Genomic DNA, 17,720 nt, shown 5'->3' with positions numbered 1-17,720 from the left:
TTATGACACCAATTACCCGCCATTGTTTTATAATGGGCGGATAAAGTGGAATTTACAAGTCCCTCCATAAACCTCCGATATAAAATCCCGCTAATTGTGGGAGCCATAAATCTCCCTCCGCGTTATTTATTCCCCCCCCCCCCCCCCCTGTATATACGCGGTTAGCAGGATGTATATTTGCTTAGCGGAGCGCAGGATCTGCAGCGGCGGGAGATTAATTCCTCCTGTAATGAGGTTTTCTGCGGATCCTGGAAATCTTCCCGCTACATAAGAATCCTGCGGGGAATCCGCCCGCTCACAACTACTACATCAATGTGGGGGGAAATATTCCTGAAGTATTTGTAGGATCCCCAGAGAAGAACTGCCATGATATCCCTCCTCCCCTGCAGGATTGCAGCTGGACTTAAGTGCATTGGTTTTAAATGCAAAGTAGAAGTTCATCCGACTTCTGGAAAGCTGAGTGATGACCCATATGGCCAACCTTCGGGACTTATGGCATTAATGGGGTTTTCCATATACACTAATAGGGACCCCCACGGTCCCCAAGTGCTAAATGAATGTAAGGGGCTCCATTGACTTCTATGGGACTATCAGGACTCCACGGAGGTTGTGGACCCCCATTGTGGAGATCACCGGGAGCCCTGCAGCCATCACAATAATTGGACAGGGAATTAATTTTATTAGTGGGAAAACCCTTCTAATGATTGAATGGCTGGTCCTCACACTGCTGTGCTCTTAGCTCTCTGCATTGAACTGCTTCACATCCTCTCCCCTTTGCTCTGAGTTACTGCTGTAGCCGTCAGTGAAATGACTGAAAAGCTTTGACTCAGAGAAGAGGCGGATGACTGTGGTGCAGCACAGAGCACAGCAGTGTGAGGACACGCCCCCAGTGCTACAACCTAGGAACATAAATCCATTATTCATTCACTGTCTATAGTTATAGGGGGACATAGGATGACTACAAGCCCTAGCAGGGTCCTGCGGGATGTGGCCGCAGTGTTATTCAGCGCTACTTGTCCTCCTCCCGTATTGCTGTGTAGTAGTTAATCAGGAACATGGGAAAGCTGGGTGAGGATTTTTAATGAATAGATCATTGTAGGCAGAAGCTTCTGTATTATGATGGGGGTTGTAGTACATATGCGCTGGTGTAATCTCCGCTCTCCCTCCTGTGCACAGGGCACGCTGCAGAAGTTTGTGGACGACTTATTTGAGACGATCTTCAGCACGGCGCACCGCGGCAGCGCCCTCCCGCTCGCCATCAAGTACATGTTCGACTTCCTGGACGAGCAGGCGGACAAGCACCAAATCACCGACTACGACGTGCGGCACACATGGAAGAGCAACTGGTAGGTGGCATCACCAGTTATCAAGATCTCTGCTTGCTGCTGATACTTCTCACAGCAGAGGATTCGTTACAGTTATTTCCAGTCTCTGCACTGATACAGAGGAACAAATTAAAACAGGAAATGTTCCCTTGACTTGATATCATTGTAACAAACCCTCAGCTGAATTTTTTGGACTCAAAAACAGATTAAGTACAATGTATAGAGACCTCTTTTAGGGGATATTTCATTACCTCTGCGATTTTCTGTGCTCCCGTTCTGATTCGCACTCATTGCTCTCCACTTCCTGTTCCCGTTTCTGCACACAGGAAATTCCAGCCTCAGCCAATCACTGGCCACTTTATGGATCCGCCTCAAGCAGTGATTGGCTGAGCAGGAATTTCCTGTGTGCAAGAACAGGAACAGGAAGTGGAGACCCAGTAAGTATGAGAATGGGGAGTCTGTATACTGGTTACCCCATTCTCACCCTGTTATCATGTCTAACACCCGACTACACGCCCCCTTTCACTGTTCTTACCCATAAACCTCCTCCAGATAAAATCCATATTATGCCCCAAAAAAGCTGGAAATTCATTCTCAATTTAAATTTCATATTTGGGAAATTCTCTGTCTCCTCCTCCTCCCGCCGCCCCCCTGTGTCCGGTCACCTTTACATGGGCCCCCCGCGGGTTCTCCGCCTCTCATCCTCCGTTCTGGTTTCGTGCCTGCGTCTCGTCGCCAGCGGGACGTCCCCTCCTATGACATTTGTAATGTGGCAGATAAATTGCTTCGGCGCGGTTCAATGGCCGTCGGCAATTAGTGCCGGTGACTGGAGCAATGTATGTATCTATAGGAGGGGGGGGGGGATTATTAACCCTTCCAGCTCCACCGGCTGCTGTATGATGTAATGTATAGGAATAGATCATGTAATGTCTCTGGGGGGGTTCCAGGGGCAGGTGATATGATGGGGGCACGTAGTGGGTGCTGCCTCCTTACAGGCCCAAGCTTTCCACAGTGATTTCTGCTCTGGGTGTAATGTGTGCACCAAGAAGAGGTCAGCAGTGCCCCCCTCCACCCATACCCTGCGGGTCCTGCCCAATTCCAAGGGTGACCCTGTTCTCATGTCAGGAAGTTAATTACACTAAAGGTGTCAAAACTGGATTATTGCTGTACAGTATCTTTGCAAAGTGCACTGGGGCACGTTCCTCACACTGCTGTATTCGGTGCAGTTCAGTGCACAGCAGTGTGAGGACACGTCCCCCAGTGCACTTGGAGAAACTACAATCCTGGAATAAAAAATTCCATATCTCACAGTTCTGCTGCTGCTAACAACATACAAAGTAGTATGAGTACACACACCTCCAGGGACGGTGCATAACACTGGCTGCACAGAGCACAGCAGTGTGAGGACACACCCCCAGTGCACTTGGAGAAGCTACAATCCTGGAATACAAACCCATATCTCACAGTCCTGCTGCTACAAACATAAACTGCATAGAGCACAGCAGTGTGAGGAATACTTGTTGCTACAATAAATGGAATGATTGCGCATCTCTCCAGAGCTGCTGCATGGTCAAACTTGCTGACGGTTTCCCTTTAATAGATCAGCTGCTGCAGCACCTCGCTGGTCACATGACATCCATTCACCCGTGTTTCTCTCCTTCCAGTTTACCCCTGAGGTTCTGGGTGAACGTGATCAAGAACCCTCAGTTTGTTTTCGACATCCACAAGAACAGCATCACGGACGCCTGCCTCTCGGTGGTGGCGCAGACCTTCATGGACTCTTGTTCTACGTCGGAGCACAAATTGGGCAAAGACTCTCCCAGTAACAAGCTGCTGTACGCCAAGGACATCCCCAACTACAAGAGCTGGGTGGAGAGGTGAGGGGCGCACCCAGCGCCACCCTGTGCCTCCAGGCCGCGCCTGGTACTGCATGCTGATTTACTGATATGGGTCTCTGTGCTTGCAGGTATTACGCCGACATCGCCAAAATGTCGGTAATCAGCGACCAGGATATGAGCGCGTACCTGGCCGAACAGTCCCGCCTACATCTCAGCCAATTCAACAGCATGAGCGCCCTGCACGAGATCTACTCCTACATCACCAAGTACAGGGATGAGGTGAGTGCCCACTCACAGCCGTGACCCCTCCACCACTATAGCTCCCCCCATTGTATCATCCTCCGCCAATCTGTCACTATATATTTAGCTGTAATTTCCCTTATTACGGTGATTATAATTGTATTGTCTATAATGGCGCAGTCTGTAATAAGTGTTGTGACAGCAGCGAAATGTCACAAGGGGCGACAATTCAGACCCAGCCAAGACATAATTATTCCGGGAGGAGGGTGACGAGCGCTGACATCTCCGCACATTACCGAGGAAACGGCGCAAGGAACTTTGTCCTCTCTTGTTTTGTTTGAATAAAGTTTTGTTAAAGGGGAAAGAATATAATGATGGCCGCCACCGCAGGTGGTCAGAGGCGATGAGGATGGTAGAAATCACTGGATGGGGGACGATTATAACCTCTGTGTATGTTATACACTGCACACATGTCCCATCTGATGGAAGCCCCCTTAAAGGGGACCTTCATCCTGATAAAACAGGTGGTATCTGCTTATATTTATTATCCATGGCCTCACTCCTTCTAAAATCAACTTTAAAAAATTATTCTAATGAGCCTGAAGGACTCCTGGGGGTTTTGCGGGATCAACTCTTTGCTGTAGCTTCACAGGCTGATACACTGTCTTACCCCAGCCCTCTGCATGATGTAACCTCGCACATTTAAAGGGGGAGTGCTCCTACACAGTGTAACAGCCTGTGAAACTACAGCACAGTCATTTTAAAAGTTGATTTTTTAGAAGGAAGGAGGCCATGGATAACACATATAAGAAGATACCACAGTCCCGGTGCCGGGATCTATGAGTAATGTCCCTGGTTTATAATAATGGACCCTGATGGTAAATTTGAAGGTGACGTACAATCCCCCCTGATGTGGATAGGAGATTAGTGATCGATCACTAGGGATCTGACTACTGACACCCACAGCTGTTCCCCGAAGGATCCCATAGCAAGTGGAGCCCATCTGCACTCCCTTCACTTCTGTGCGCCCCATTCCCATGACCACTGGGGGTCTCAACCATTGGATACACATCCCCCATCCTGGGGTTAAGTATCATTGATGGTACAATCCCTTTAAAGATGTCCATTTAACTGTGCAACACACTAGTCTATTCCTTTAGACTCAACATGCATGCTCATTAGGCGGAGCGTGCATGTGCAGTGGGGTAACTAGGAGAGGCAGGGCCACATAGTGAACTTCTTAATGTGGCCCTAAAGAATATACATACAGTGTATACACAGACATACACCATATACACCCATTCATCATATACACATCACACATACAGGATATCCACATGAAATACTCCAGATCCCGGGGCCCCCTCACACTGCGGGCCCCATAGCAGCTACTACCACTGTAGTTCCGCCCACTTGTGTTATTGAGGATACAAGGGTCACCTTTGTGACGATCAGATGCTGCTGTGATCTCCTTGTTCTTCTCATGTGGGGGAGCTCCGGCGTCGCCTCTCATCCGTCTTCTTGTCTTGTAGATTTTGACCGCACTGGAAAAGGACGAGCAGGCGAGGAGGCAGCGGCTACGAAGTAAATTGGAGCAAGTCATCGACACAATGTCTCTCAGCAGTTGAAGTCTATGGGGGTCTGCATGAGGAGGGTCTCTTGGCAGTGGCTACGGAGAGAAAAGAGAGAGGGGGGGAGGGGAGCGCTACGCATCGACCACACCCCCAACGCATGTGGCCTTCAAAATCCACGAGCTGCAGAACTGGACTGGAACTTTCTTGAAAACAAAAATTCTTGTATATAAAAAAAAATAAACTCTAGCGACCGACATAGAAAATCTTTATAAATGGACAAAAACTTTAAGGGACTCCAAAAATTTCAACACAGATTAACAAAAAAAAAATAAAATCTAGATTTAAAACAATGAGAGCTGCCTGCGCGTCCCGGGGGAGGGGAGAGGAAGACGCGACCCCCGGAGGGAGACAAAAAACTTTCCTCTCGTTCCAAGATCCAACACGGAAACAAAACAATTCCTCTCTCTCTCTCTTTGGCTTTCGGCCACTAGTGTTACTGCTACATTTGCACAATTTAATGGAAAAAATTCCGGGGAGTTTTTAATAATGAAAGAAAAAAAATATATACAAAAAAAAACTAAGATTAAAAAAAAATACAAAAAAAAAAAAAAGTTTGACGAAAAACAATCGGATAAAGGAATGTGTTTGTGTTCTCGGAAACAAAAAAAAAAAAAGAAAAAATATAAGATGGTTGAAATGAATCCCACCCCCTGCCCCGCCCCCGCGGAACCGACAAAGTTATCCAGAACCTTTGATATTTTTCTAGACTATATTCTGTGCCATGTTCATTTCAATGTTGTTTTAGTGAATAAAAATGCAAAAAAATATCAATTTTTTTTTTTTTTAAAAAGAGAATCTAGACGTGAGGAGGGGGAACGGATCGGACCACCTTTTGTCGTGGGGGAGGGGTGAAGCTGGAAAGTGACATTTGTGGGCGGGGGGACATTTTTTAGTTTAACTCTTTCACACCCTGTGTATCTTGTTTTGGAATGAATTGTGCTTTTTGATTATTATTATTATTTTTTTTTTGAAAATTTTTTTTTCTATATTATTGGAAATCTTTGCGATGTAATTGGCTGCAGAAAGCACATAGAGAGTCACGGCACCTGTTTAATGAATGTACATATATGTGGTCTCGGAGGGCAGAGCCTACCCACAATGCTTTGCTGCATTAGATAATGATGTGGGCATTAATATATATATATAAATATTCTGTCTCTGGTTACAATTTATGGTACAGGATCTTGGAGAGAAAAAAAAAATATAAGTGGTTTAGTCTTGTCCTAATTTATTACAAATCCCCGTATGGAAGGTTATAAGATGGGGACCTGACACCCCCCCCCCCCCCATTCACCCTTAATGGATTTTCCCAGATATTTGAAGGCGCTTTTATTTTGGAGCATTCCATATGAGAACTTGCATGGGTGGGTTCTGGTCAGAGGAGTCAGCAAAGCGCTGCCTGGAGACAATATGGCAGAGGGAGGGGCCTGAGCTCCCACACAAAGGCCAATCAGAACAGGCAGAGCTATAGAAGAGTCAAGAAATAGGTCATGACATCACTGGATCATGTAGAGACTCTAGAGGTCTAGTGATGTCATCATTCCCTTCAGTCATGTGATGGAGATCAGTCGTTCTGATTGGTTTCTTACCTGTTGTGAAGGAAAACTACACGATGGACTCTCCAACTTCTTCTCAAATTGAAAAATCACTGACCCGAGTAACCCTCCATCCAGATTACCCTTCCAGTAGTACAGGAGCATGATGGGTAATAAGCAAGAGCGCCACCTGTAACAGGTCAGCTGCCCAGAAATTTCTAGTTGCACCCCCAACCCTCCTGACTACAGTGGAGAAACTTGTAGTCAGATCACCATTTAAGAGTTTCTAGTCTATTTTGACTAAATTTGCAGCGGTGCCCATGAGTCTACAAGGAGGATTTACAGCAGTTCAGTCAATTACAGCATAACCGCTCCCCTGTAGTTAAGGAAGTTTTCACATTACTTCATCCTTTGTAGCTTCTTCTGTTCGATTAAAAGAAAAACCAACATCAAACACTAATAGAAGCTTTTATCCTCCCACTAAATGTAGTAAATCCCCCGACAATCCGGTGCAGGGGTTTATATCAGTGACTACGACACAAAGAATTTCATAGGCTGCTTACAGTTGCTGACTCCTCTGTGGCTTTTAGAGGGTTAAATATGAGTGAGAACCTATCGGGGGTCCCCCATGTGTGACTGATAGTGAACCCCCCCATCACCAGAGGGTCAGGGGATGCGACTTGTCCACTTAACCCCTCCGTTGCTGCAGTGAAGTGGAGCACTGGCGCTTTCTGGCCTGTAGGAAAAAACAAAAACACTAAGAATAAAAAAATAAAAACCTCTTGATTGTGACTCGCCGCCGCTGAGCCATCTCTGTACATATCTTACTATTTTAATGTCGCTCAGATTTAGTACCTGTAAATAAAATCCTCGCATCACAAAGAGATTAAACATTTTTGCTAAATAAACTAAAGCGACTCGTTGTGTCATTGACTCGTCTGTGTCTACGGAGGGGGGAGGGGGATCGGGATATATCAAGGCACACGGGTCCGCCCCATGCACCAGCGAGGGGAGCATCACTGGACATCTGAGTGCGACTGTCCTGCCTTATCTAGTGACCTATTAGTCCTATAATGATACTGAGATGACTCTGACCCCACCCCTATCCAATCCTATTTCTCAGATCATTAATCACATGACTCTGCCGACCCCAACCTCTAATGACCTGACCATTCTGACAAGAGAGAGAAGTCAGGCTCCTAGATAAGAGAGATACTGTTCTGTGTGCTGACAATGTGCTTAGATTATCAGGGTACAGGGGTGTGGAAACATTTGTCGGACTTTGCAGATAAATCTGGTGCACGGGTCGACAGAACACCGCAAGGCCCCCTGCAGTGCAGAAAATAGAGTTGTGTGAGGAATACTGCAGACGCCATACATGAGCGGCGCAGACACTTCTTATACCTGTGCCAGTAGCTTCCACTCGAAAGAACGTGAAAAGTCTGACAGGAAAATGGTGCAAGGTCTTTAGAAAATGTGCCCCAATGACTCTCAGCTCTGCAACATCTCGGCTATAACACACACAGTCAGCTCTGCTACATGCCTCCCTCCCGAATAAAGACCTCATCTGGCTGTAGCTTGTAGAGTACAGGAAGTGCCCGTGTCTGAGCTGGTCTTGTAACGCAGGGGGGGAGGGGCAGTGTGCAGACATGAGAAGCTATTCATAAGAAGAATTCGACCAGTGTCAGAAGATTTACAGTCGTATCCAGGGGCAACCAAAATTGTATTACACCAGGACTGAGAAACCGGTTGGAATTATATCTGTGATGACTCTTCTGACCACATACCCATGAATAATGGTCCTACCCCCAATGATAAGATGTCTGACTGTGCTGACCCACACCACCCTGAATGATGAGATGACTCTGCTAACCCCACCCCTCGGATGAGACGACACTGCTGACTCCGCCCCCCTGATGAGATGACTCTGCTGTCTATGCCTCAGGATGACGACACTGCCTATCCTGTTGCAAATCTTAGCAAACCCAATAGAAGGCGACCCCCGTGTACACTGCGGCCTCCTCCCTCCGCGCCTCTCCTGACTTATCTTCTGCTGCAATTTATTTTTCGTCTCCATGATGATTTCCCGTTAGAGCAGATTACGCAGAGACGGACTGATCACCGAGTGATACAATCCTGAGCCGCATCGCACTCAGTGGCTTCCAAGTCTCAGGAGGCTGAATATTTCCTGCTACATATATCCATCACCGCGCCATCAATACGGCAATCAGCGGGATCGGGGCGGCAAATAATGGAGACGGGAAGATAGTCTCATTGTCCCTGCCTGTCCAGGGGGGGATACGTGTAGGATCGGTGGAGATTGAGTGTCGGGGGCGACCATGTGATAAGGATACATTATAATAGGGGCAGAATTTACATTGGGGCCTGGAGGAGGGGAGTTATTATTGGCTCCTGTAGATTGGGACTGATCCATGGAGGACAAAGGTGATGCCAAATATGGGGCAAATTTTTGGAACACATGACAGAAGGGCACAGGCTTTTTACCCCCTCAAAACCGTTCTGTAAATTAGCTTTGAGACATTCCTGCCACACGGCACCAAAGGCCCCGGGAGTCCAGGACCCCCCAAGCTGCAGGGACCCCATGGCCACCATATAGTCTGGGCCTACGGTGTATGGGGCGCCATGTCCTCCTCTTATGCAGACGACGGACAATCAACTTTGGGCAAAGGAAATTTGGACTTTCAAGGCTCGATAATGGGTCGGACGTTGACTGGCAAGACGGCACCGGACCTTCCTAATCAGCATAGCGATGCCCAAAGGAGGGTTCCCGGATCTCCCCCCTCAAAGGCAACTTATTTGTGAAATCTCAGTGTGTTCCGGACTCACAGTATTATGTAGACACTATACGGCGCCATCACCCAGGCACTATATGGCGCTATTATGTAGACACTATATGGCGCTATTATTGTTAATAAGTCAGTGTAATGTTCAGTCACTCGAGACGCGTCATGTTTAGCCCCGGGGCCTCCATCAATCTTGATACGACCCCGGCATGGCGGAAATAATAACAACTACCCCCTCCCCCCCAATCCGCTGTAGGGTGCACCACGTGGCGGTGACGAGGTCACGGCCTTGTTCTAGGCCACGTGTAGAACCTGCTACGGGGACATCTGTGCGGACCCCCTCCCCACCGCCTCTGACAATCACCTCTTATTCCGGGAGACGGCAGAACTAATTATCCGACCGAGGTAACCGGCGTGAAAGACGACGCGCCAAGGTCATTAACCCCTTCACCGCCGCAGAGTCACCTTGACGCCTGAAAACTCTTTCATTCCCCTCTGTGACTTCACGTCTGACACCAGGAATCCTGGGAGCTCGGCCGCCGCAGGCGCTAAAAGTCACAGATCCCCGATGCTTTTTCCCTAAATATACAAAAATATCAGGTGATATTTATTTTTCAACTAATATTTTTGTAGAAGTTTTGGATGATATGTCCTACGGCCGACCCACAGAACACACAGAAGCACGAAGAGGAATCCCATAGAAAACAGCGCCCCCTCTGTAGGTTGGATTTGTCTGGAATTGCAGATCCATGGAAGTTACACTGGCTGAGCTGCAATACCACATACAACCTGTAGACAGTGGTGGCGCTGCAATGACTTATCCCGGAGAACCAGTTTATAAAGGGGAAATGTCTATTAGTGGGGTCATTGCTGGTACCATGGGGTTTGCCGAACTAGAAAGCCAAGGTGGTTGTTTGGGTTAACTCCTTCATAGCAGGAGTATAGCACGGCGCCACCTAGAGGCAGAGCCTTGTCAGTGTGACTTGGTGAAGACCCTGTAAATCATGTGTCATGCAGCATCTGGGCCCAAGGTTCTTATTAAAGGCATAAAACAAGAGAGAGACAAGAATCTGCATAAAATAATCACTTCCCTGTGAACCCGGGACTCTGCTCCTGTAATAACCATAAAATAGGGGGCACAGGGGGCGGAGGGGCCGCGGGTGGGGGCTGAATCCCATCTATTGGGGTGGGGGAGGGGAGATCTCATTCCCTGGTGTTATTGTCACAGGCGCCGCTCCTATAAACTTTTCATTCTCCTGTTCCCGCCGCTTTTATCGTTTTCCTGCTGCGACTTTTTTCTCGGATTCTTGGCGTTTAGAATATTTCATGGCGACTTTGTCTTGGGCAGAAAAAAATAAGAAAACCAGAAATTCCATCGCCGCGAGGCCGCACGGAATCTGCTGCGCCGAATAAGAGAATAAACACGTGAAATACGCAGGAAAGCGATTAGAAGACGGATATGTACAATGTATCCGTTATATACAGGTCACATCACATACGCAAGTCACATGACCTGAACTGAGGAAAAAAAACATGGCCGCTTACTTCCAAAAAATTGCCCAGGCAAAACTGCAAAAAAATTGATGTCTACTACTGAAGGCGCGTCCTGGCACTTCTCACCTGAGTGCAGAGAGCTCAGAGCACAGGAGTTGTGGAGCAGTGGATTGGAGTTAACAGCACAGCAGTGTGAGGACACGCCCCCAGTGCACATAGAGAAGCTACAATCCTGGAATATGAATCCATATATCACAGTCCCGCTGCTACTAACAACATACACTAAGGACTGATTACATATCGCTCCAGGGACAATACATAACACTGGCTGCAGTCTGTATGGTCACACCTGCTGACAGGTTCCCTTCTAATTTTTTGGGCAGCCTCTCACCCCTCCCCCCTTACTTATTACAATAGCGATTCCCTATTATTAACACAATTTGTGTGTGAATTCCATTGGATAAATTGAAGATTTCGGTCACAGAAGATCCCGGAAGCTTCTGCTCTGAGGGGGTTGAGTTGTTCATTTCCCACCTGATAAGAGGAAGTGAAGATTTTCCGGGAAGGATTCTTGGATTTTCCAGATGATGAATTTATTAAAGACTAAAAAGGAATCGATGAGGTTCCGTCTCTTAATTAAAGCCTCACTGATACATGATGAGTCTCTGGACCTCGTCTCAGGATGTCTCCGTCTAGAAGTGACCCGGACGTTCAGGGGTCTCAGACCACCAGCCCCTCATCAGTTGTTTTCTCATTAATTACCTTGTCAGCAGATTACACGGCCGCGGCTTCTTCGCTGACCTACACAGAACCGACTCTACAAACTGGACTCAACTTTCAACAAGAACTTCCAAACTGTCCCCAACTTTCTGAGTCACTGAGGTCTAAATGGAGAACTCCTTGGGAAGGACGGATTGGGCCCGGAATGGTTTTCCGGTACCTAGAGTCTGCAGCGTTTGGATCATCCCTGGTGGACACTACCAACTTTTTTGATGGTCCAAAAGTTCTATGAACTCCATGTTAAGTAGGTAAAGCAGGAGTGAAAGGGTTGGGGGTTCTCCAGATGGGAGTCAGGAGTTGTAGACTAAGGGTGATGGCGTTATGAACGCGTTTTTGGGCCGTTTTTAACCATTCCGTCAAAAAAAGCATGCGGTTTTTGGAAACGCATCAGTTTTTGACCCGTTTTAATTAAGATAATTGGTCAAACCTGTCAAAAAGGCACGCATTTTTTGACGCACTGCTTAAAAACGTCCCAAAAACGGGTTCAAAACGCCACGTGTGCCACCACCCTAATATACAATGTGGCTTAAGGGAGAAAACAGGGTCTCATCTCTATGGTGCGCGGTCCTTTGAGATATGGAAATAAGTTTTCCAGGATGGGATAGGGAAAACCTTTGAGTGGAGAGCAGTGTGTGCAGGGGGCGGAGTATCAGGAGCGCAGTGTGTGCAGGGGGCGGAGTATCAGGAGCGCAGTGTGTGCAGGGGGCGGAGTATCAGGAGCGCAGTGTGTGCAGGGGGCGGAGTATCAGGAGCGCAGTGTGTGCAGGGGGCGGAGTATCAGGAGCGCAGTGTGTGCAGGGGGCGGAGTATCAGGAGCGCAGTGTGTGCAGGGGGCGGAGTATCAGGAGCGCAGTGTGTGCAGGGGGCGGAGTATCAGGAGCGCAGTGTGTGCAGGGGGCGGAGTATCAGGAGCGCAGTGTGTGCAGGGGGCGGAGTATCAGGAGCGCAGTGTGTGCAGGGGGCGGAGTATCAGGAGCGCAGTGTGTGCAGGGGGCGGAGTATCAGGAGCGCAGTGTGTGCAGGGGGCGGAGTATCAGGAGCGCAGTGTGTGCAGGGGGCGGAGTATCAGGAGCGCAGTGTGTGCAGGGGGCGGAGTATCAGGAGCGCAGTGTGTGCAGGGGGCGGAGTATCAGGAGCGCAGTGTGTGCAGGGGGCGGAGTATCAGGAGCGCAGTGTGTGCAGGGGGCGGAGTATCAGGAGCGCAGTGTGTGCAGGGGGCGGAGTATCAGGAGCGCAGTGTGTGCAGGGGGCGGAGTATCAGGAGCGCAGTGTGTGCAGGGGGCGGAGTATCAGGAGCGCAGTGTGTGCAGGGGGCGGAGTATCAGGAGCGCAGTGTGTGCAGGGGGCGGAGTATCAGGAGCGCAGTGTGTGCAGGGGGCGGAGTATCAGGAGCGCAGTGTGTGCAGGGGGCGGAGTATCAGGAGCGCAGTGTGTGCAGGGGGCGGAGTATCAGGAGCGCAGTGTGTGCAGGGGGCGGAGTATCAGGAGCGCAGTGTGTGCAGGGGGCGGAGTATCAGGAGCGCAGTGTGTGCAGGGGGCGGAGTATCAGGAGCGCAGTGTGTGCAGGGGGCGGAGTATCAGGAGCGCAGTGTGTGCAGGGGGCGGAGTATCAGGAGCGCAGTGTGTGCAGGGGGCGGAGTATCAGGAGCGCAGTGTGTGCAGGGGGCGGAGTATCAGGAGCGCAGTGTGTGCAGGGGGCTGAGTATCAGGAGCGCAGTGTGTGCAGGGGGCTGAGTATCAGGAGCGCAGTGTGTGCAGGGGGCTGAGTATCAGGAGCGCAGTGTGTGCAGGGGGCTGAGTATCAGGAGCGCAGTGTGTGCAGGGGGCTGAGTATCAGGAGCGCAGTGTGTGCAGGGGGCTGAGTATCAGGAGCGCAGTGTGTGCAGGGGGCTGAGTATCAGGAGCGCAGTGTGTGCAGGGGGCTGAGTATCAGGAGCGCAGTGTGTGCAGGGGGCTGAGTATCAGGAGCGCAGTGTGTGCAGGGGGCTGAGTATCAGGAGCGCAGTGTGTGCAGGGGGCTGAGTATCAGGAGCGCAGTGTGTGCAGGGGGCTGAGTATCAGGAGCGCAGTGTGTGCAGGGGGCTGAGTATCAGGAGCGCAGTGTGTGCAGGGGGCTGAGTATCAGGAGCGCAGTGTGTGCAGGGGGCTGAGTATCAGGAGCGCAGTGTGTGCAGGGGGCTGAGTATCAGGAGCGCAGTGTGTGCAGGGGGCTGAGTATCAGGAGCGCAGTGTGTGCAGGGGGCTGAGTATCAGGAGCGCAGTGTGTGCAGGGGGCTGAGTATCAGGAGCGCAGTGTGTGCAGGGGGCTGAGTATCAGGAGCGCAGTGTGTGCAGGGGGCTGAGTATCAGGAGCGCAGTGTGTGCAGGGGGCTGAGTATCAGGAGCGCAGTGTGTGCAGGGGGCTGAGTATCAGGAGCGCAGTGTGTGCAGGGGGCTGAGTATCAGGAGCGCAGTGTGTGCAGGGGGCTGAGTATCAGGAGCGCAGTGTGTGCAGGGGGCTGAGTATCAGGAGCGCAGTGTGTGCAGGGGGCTGAGTATCAGGAGCGCAGTGTGTGCAGGGGGCTGAGTATCAGGAGCGCAGTGTGTGCAGGGGGCTGAGTATCAGGAGCGCAGTGTGTGCAGGGGGCTGAGTATCAGGAGCGCAGTGTGTGCAGGGGGCTGAGTATCAGGAGCGCAGTGTGTGCAGGGGGCTGAGTATCAGGAGCGCAGTGTCTGCAGGGGGCTGAGTATCAGGAGCGCAGTGTCTGCAGGGTCTGAGTATCAGGAGCACAGTGTGTGCAACCTTCTTCCCCCACAGTAAAATTGAAGACTTCTTTTCTTCCCTATTTCTTCCACCTCTTCATCCGGGCTGAGAGCCAGAAGAACTTCAGATCCTGCAATCAAATATTAAGGACCTGGAAAGTGCGAGGCGTCTCGCCAGAAATCCCACATCTCCGCGATAAACACCACAATTATTTCCCGGCAATATTTACACGGAGACGCCAGAGTAACACGCAGGACGGGGTGCGGATATTTCTGCAAACAATGGATCGAAAAGTTATAATAAAGTAACTTTATAAATAGTCTTTGTTCTGTAAAATGAAACATCTTCTGTTCTGGGTACACGGATACTGTGCAGGTCCATGCGTCTCCATGGTTACAGACTGCAAACTAACCCTGTGTAGTCTGACCCTGATGTTATGTGTCTCACTGACAGCAAGTCCTCACACTGCTGTGCTCTCTGCATCGAGCTGCTCCACAGCACAGGATCTCGGGGTGTGGGGCCCTGCTGTGGATGTGGCTGTTATGACAGAGATCACTCAGCTTTCCTTGAATCCTGAATGGCAAGTTTGCAACATTTAGGCAGCTGCTGATGAACAGAACGTGATCCATTTACCCCCCAGACTATAGGAAAGCCCCACATCAGGTGACGTATGTTTATGGGAAAGCTGGGTCAGGCACCAGGGAGCGGGTCCTGGTGGTGCCGCCGTGCGGATCTCTGTGTGTCCAGTTACTGGTGACATTTTATTTGCGGCCTCCCCGGGGTCTGCAGTACAAATAACGGCGGTCAGGAGAGAGGTAAAGGCCGCGGCGACACTCGCTAATGATATGATAGATCAGTGTAACCTCCCGGCCCAGCGGTGATTATTACATCGCTGTCATCTCTGTGATAGATCCATAAGTCACCGGCGCCCGGGGTGCCCCTCCCCCCTGACCACACAAAATATCTCCTATTTATCCAGGTCACACAAAAATCCTGACATTATCATTATTCATTGGCGCAGAGAACCTGACACAGAGGGACGGATCAGACGCTGTGAGTAATACCGCCGTGTGGCAGGTCTATTACCCTAAGCCCCGGATCAGAACCGGATCCGAGAACCAGAATTGAAAGAGACACAAAGTGGACACCAAAGTCCAAATTCCAAACTCCAGAATTGAGGAGGGGGTGACCGGGCGCTCAAACACTGCGGACCATGAGCTGCAATACCAGACACAACCTGCAGACACGGGGGGCGCTGCTCATGGCAGGATTTTCAAATTCCCTTTAATTGCAGAGTGAGACGGGTCCTAATGTGTGAGAGGGGCAGCAGGACAGATGTACACGGAGGGTAAAGGTCAATCCCCTATCGGACCATCCTAACCCTTGTTACATTATAGGATACTTTTATGTACACGGTATACCCAAAATGTGTGACCTGAGGGAAGCGGAGGACCTCTCACTACATATACGTCACCCCGACACTGATACACTGTAACAGAACATCTGCCGTACAATATCCATCTTATACATAGGAAACAGCAACTGCTTCCCCAGACCCTAAACTGTCCTAATCATGTATAACCATATAACCCCACTGCAGCCCCCAAGAACAGCATGTTATAGAGCAGCAGGAGCTGAGCAGATTGTACATAGTGTCCTATCTGCAGGCAGCATGTTATAGAGCAGCAGGAGCTGAGCAGATTATACATAGTGTCCTATCTGCAGGCAGCAGGTTATAGAGCAGGAGGTGCTGACCAGATTGTACATAGTGCCCTATCTGCAGGCAGCATATTATAGAGCAGGAGGTGCTGACCAGATTGTACATAGTGTCCTATCTGCAGGCAGCATGTTATAGAGCAGGAGGAGCTGAGCAGATTGTACATAGTGCCCTATCTGCAGGCAGCATATTATAGAGCAGGAGGTGCTGACCAGATTGTACATAGTGTCCTATCTGCAGGGAGCATGTTATAGAGCAGGAGGTGCTGACCAGATTGTACATAGTGTCCTATCTGCAGGGAGCATGTTATAGAGCAGGATGAGCAGAGCAGATTGTACATAGTGTCCTATCTGCAGGCAGCATGTTATAGAGCAGGAGGAGCAGAGCAGATTGTACATAGTGTCCTATCTGCAGGGAGCATGTTATAGAGCAGGATGAGCAGAGCAGATTGTACATAGTGTCCTATCTGCAGGCAGCATGTTATAGAGCAGGAGGAGCAGTTTATACACAGTTTCCTCCCTCATACAATAGGCTTAGATACAGCTGGGCCTCTGGTGTCAGATCCGTTCTGGATGCTGAGGTGGGGTGACCCGGTACTATATATACTCTGTGCTGAACCTTGTCCCCCTCTCCCCTGGCCCAGCGCCCGTCTCACCGATGTGACACTGGAGCTGCATCTTCCCTGAACCTCCGCGTCTTCTGTCTCTTCCCAAGTTTCCGCCTCGCTGACCCCCAAACCCCGGGAGCCCCCGGACCAGACAGGATCTGCCCGGACTGACAGCGAGGGGTCACATTAACCCCGTCATGTCCCATCCTGTGGGGGATCAGACCAGGGCAGCAGGAAATAGCTTGTAAAATTGCTTTAAATTTACAACTTTTAAAGAAATTAAGAGGCAGAAGAAGAGAATGCCCCCCACACGGGTCACAGAGCGCGCCCCCCACACGGGTCACAGAGCACGCCCACCACACGGGTCACAGAGCACGCCCACCACACGGGTCACAGAGCACGCCCACCACACGGGTCACAGAGCACGCCCACCACACGGGTCACAGAGCGCGCCCCCCACACGGGTCACAGAGCGCGCCCGCCACACGGGTCACAGAGCGCGCCCGCCACACGGGTCACAGAGCGCGCCCGCCACACGGGTCACAGAGCGCGCCCCCCACACGGGTCACAGAGCGCGCCCACCACACGGGTCACAGAGCACGCCCACCACACGGGTCACAGAGCACGCCCCCCACACGGGTCACAGAGCACGCCCCCCACACGGGTCACAGAGCACGCCCACCACACGGGTCACAGAGCGCGCCCCCCACACGGGTCACAGAGCGCGCCCACTACACCGACACATAGAAGTCAAGGGGGGCCAGTTATCTTTAGCCAGGACATTTGTACGTGTCTTTTCTTGTCTTTTCTTGTTGATTTCTCTTAGAGGTTGATATATCAGACACCGGAGTAAATTGTAAGATAAATGATCCCCAATCTGTCATTTCCATTCTGCAGGTCCCTCCATGCACATGTAATTTTTGAAGCGTTTACCGAGACCCTAAAGCGGCTTCTGCTGCGGATTCGGATTCCGGAAGTCCTGACATAATTGTGGCGCACGTCC

At 50.3% G+C, this 17,720-nt stretch overlaps 1 protein-coding gene and 1 long non-coding RNA gene across 5 annotated transcripts in view; one reads left to right on the top strand and one right to left on the bottom strand.

Annotated features, from left to right (window-relative positions):
• PLXNA1 (plexin A1) overlaps positions 1 to 5,815 on the top strand; it is a 249,533-nt gene extending 243,718 nt beyond the window's left edge. For all 4 annotated transcript variants that reach the window (XM_072126988.1, XM_072126986.1, XM_072126987.1 and 1 more), the window contains 4 exons: positions 1,177 to 1,346; positions 2,990 to 3,202; positions 3,292 to 3,442; positions 4,936 to 5,815. In XM_072126988.1, coding sequence (XP_071983089.1) covers positions 1,177 to 1,346; positions 2,990 to 3,202; positions 3,292 to 3,442; positions 4,936 to 5,031 — 630 coding nt within the window. In that variant the 3' untranslated portion in view covers positions 5,032 to 5,815. The remainder of the gene's footprint in view (positions 1 to 1,176; positions 1,347 to 2,989; positions 3,203 to 3,291; positions 3,443 to 4,935) is intronic.
• LOC140103762 (uncharacterized) overlaps positions 1 to 17,720 on the bottom strand; it is a 58,343-nt gene that overhangs the window by 11,474 nt on the left and 29,149 nt on the right. The gene's annotated exons all lie outside the window — the stretch shown is intronic.

This window comes from Engystomops pustulosus, chromosome 10, assembly GCF_040894005.1.
Source record: "Engystomops pustulosus chromosome 10, aEngPut4.maternal, whole genome shotgun sequence".
In the NCBI taxonomy this organism is placed as follows: Eukaryota; Metazoa; Chordata; class Amphibia; order Anura; family Leptodactylidae; genus Engystomops; species Engystomops pustulosus.
This window is presented reverse-complemented; position numbering and strand designations above follow the sequence as displayed.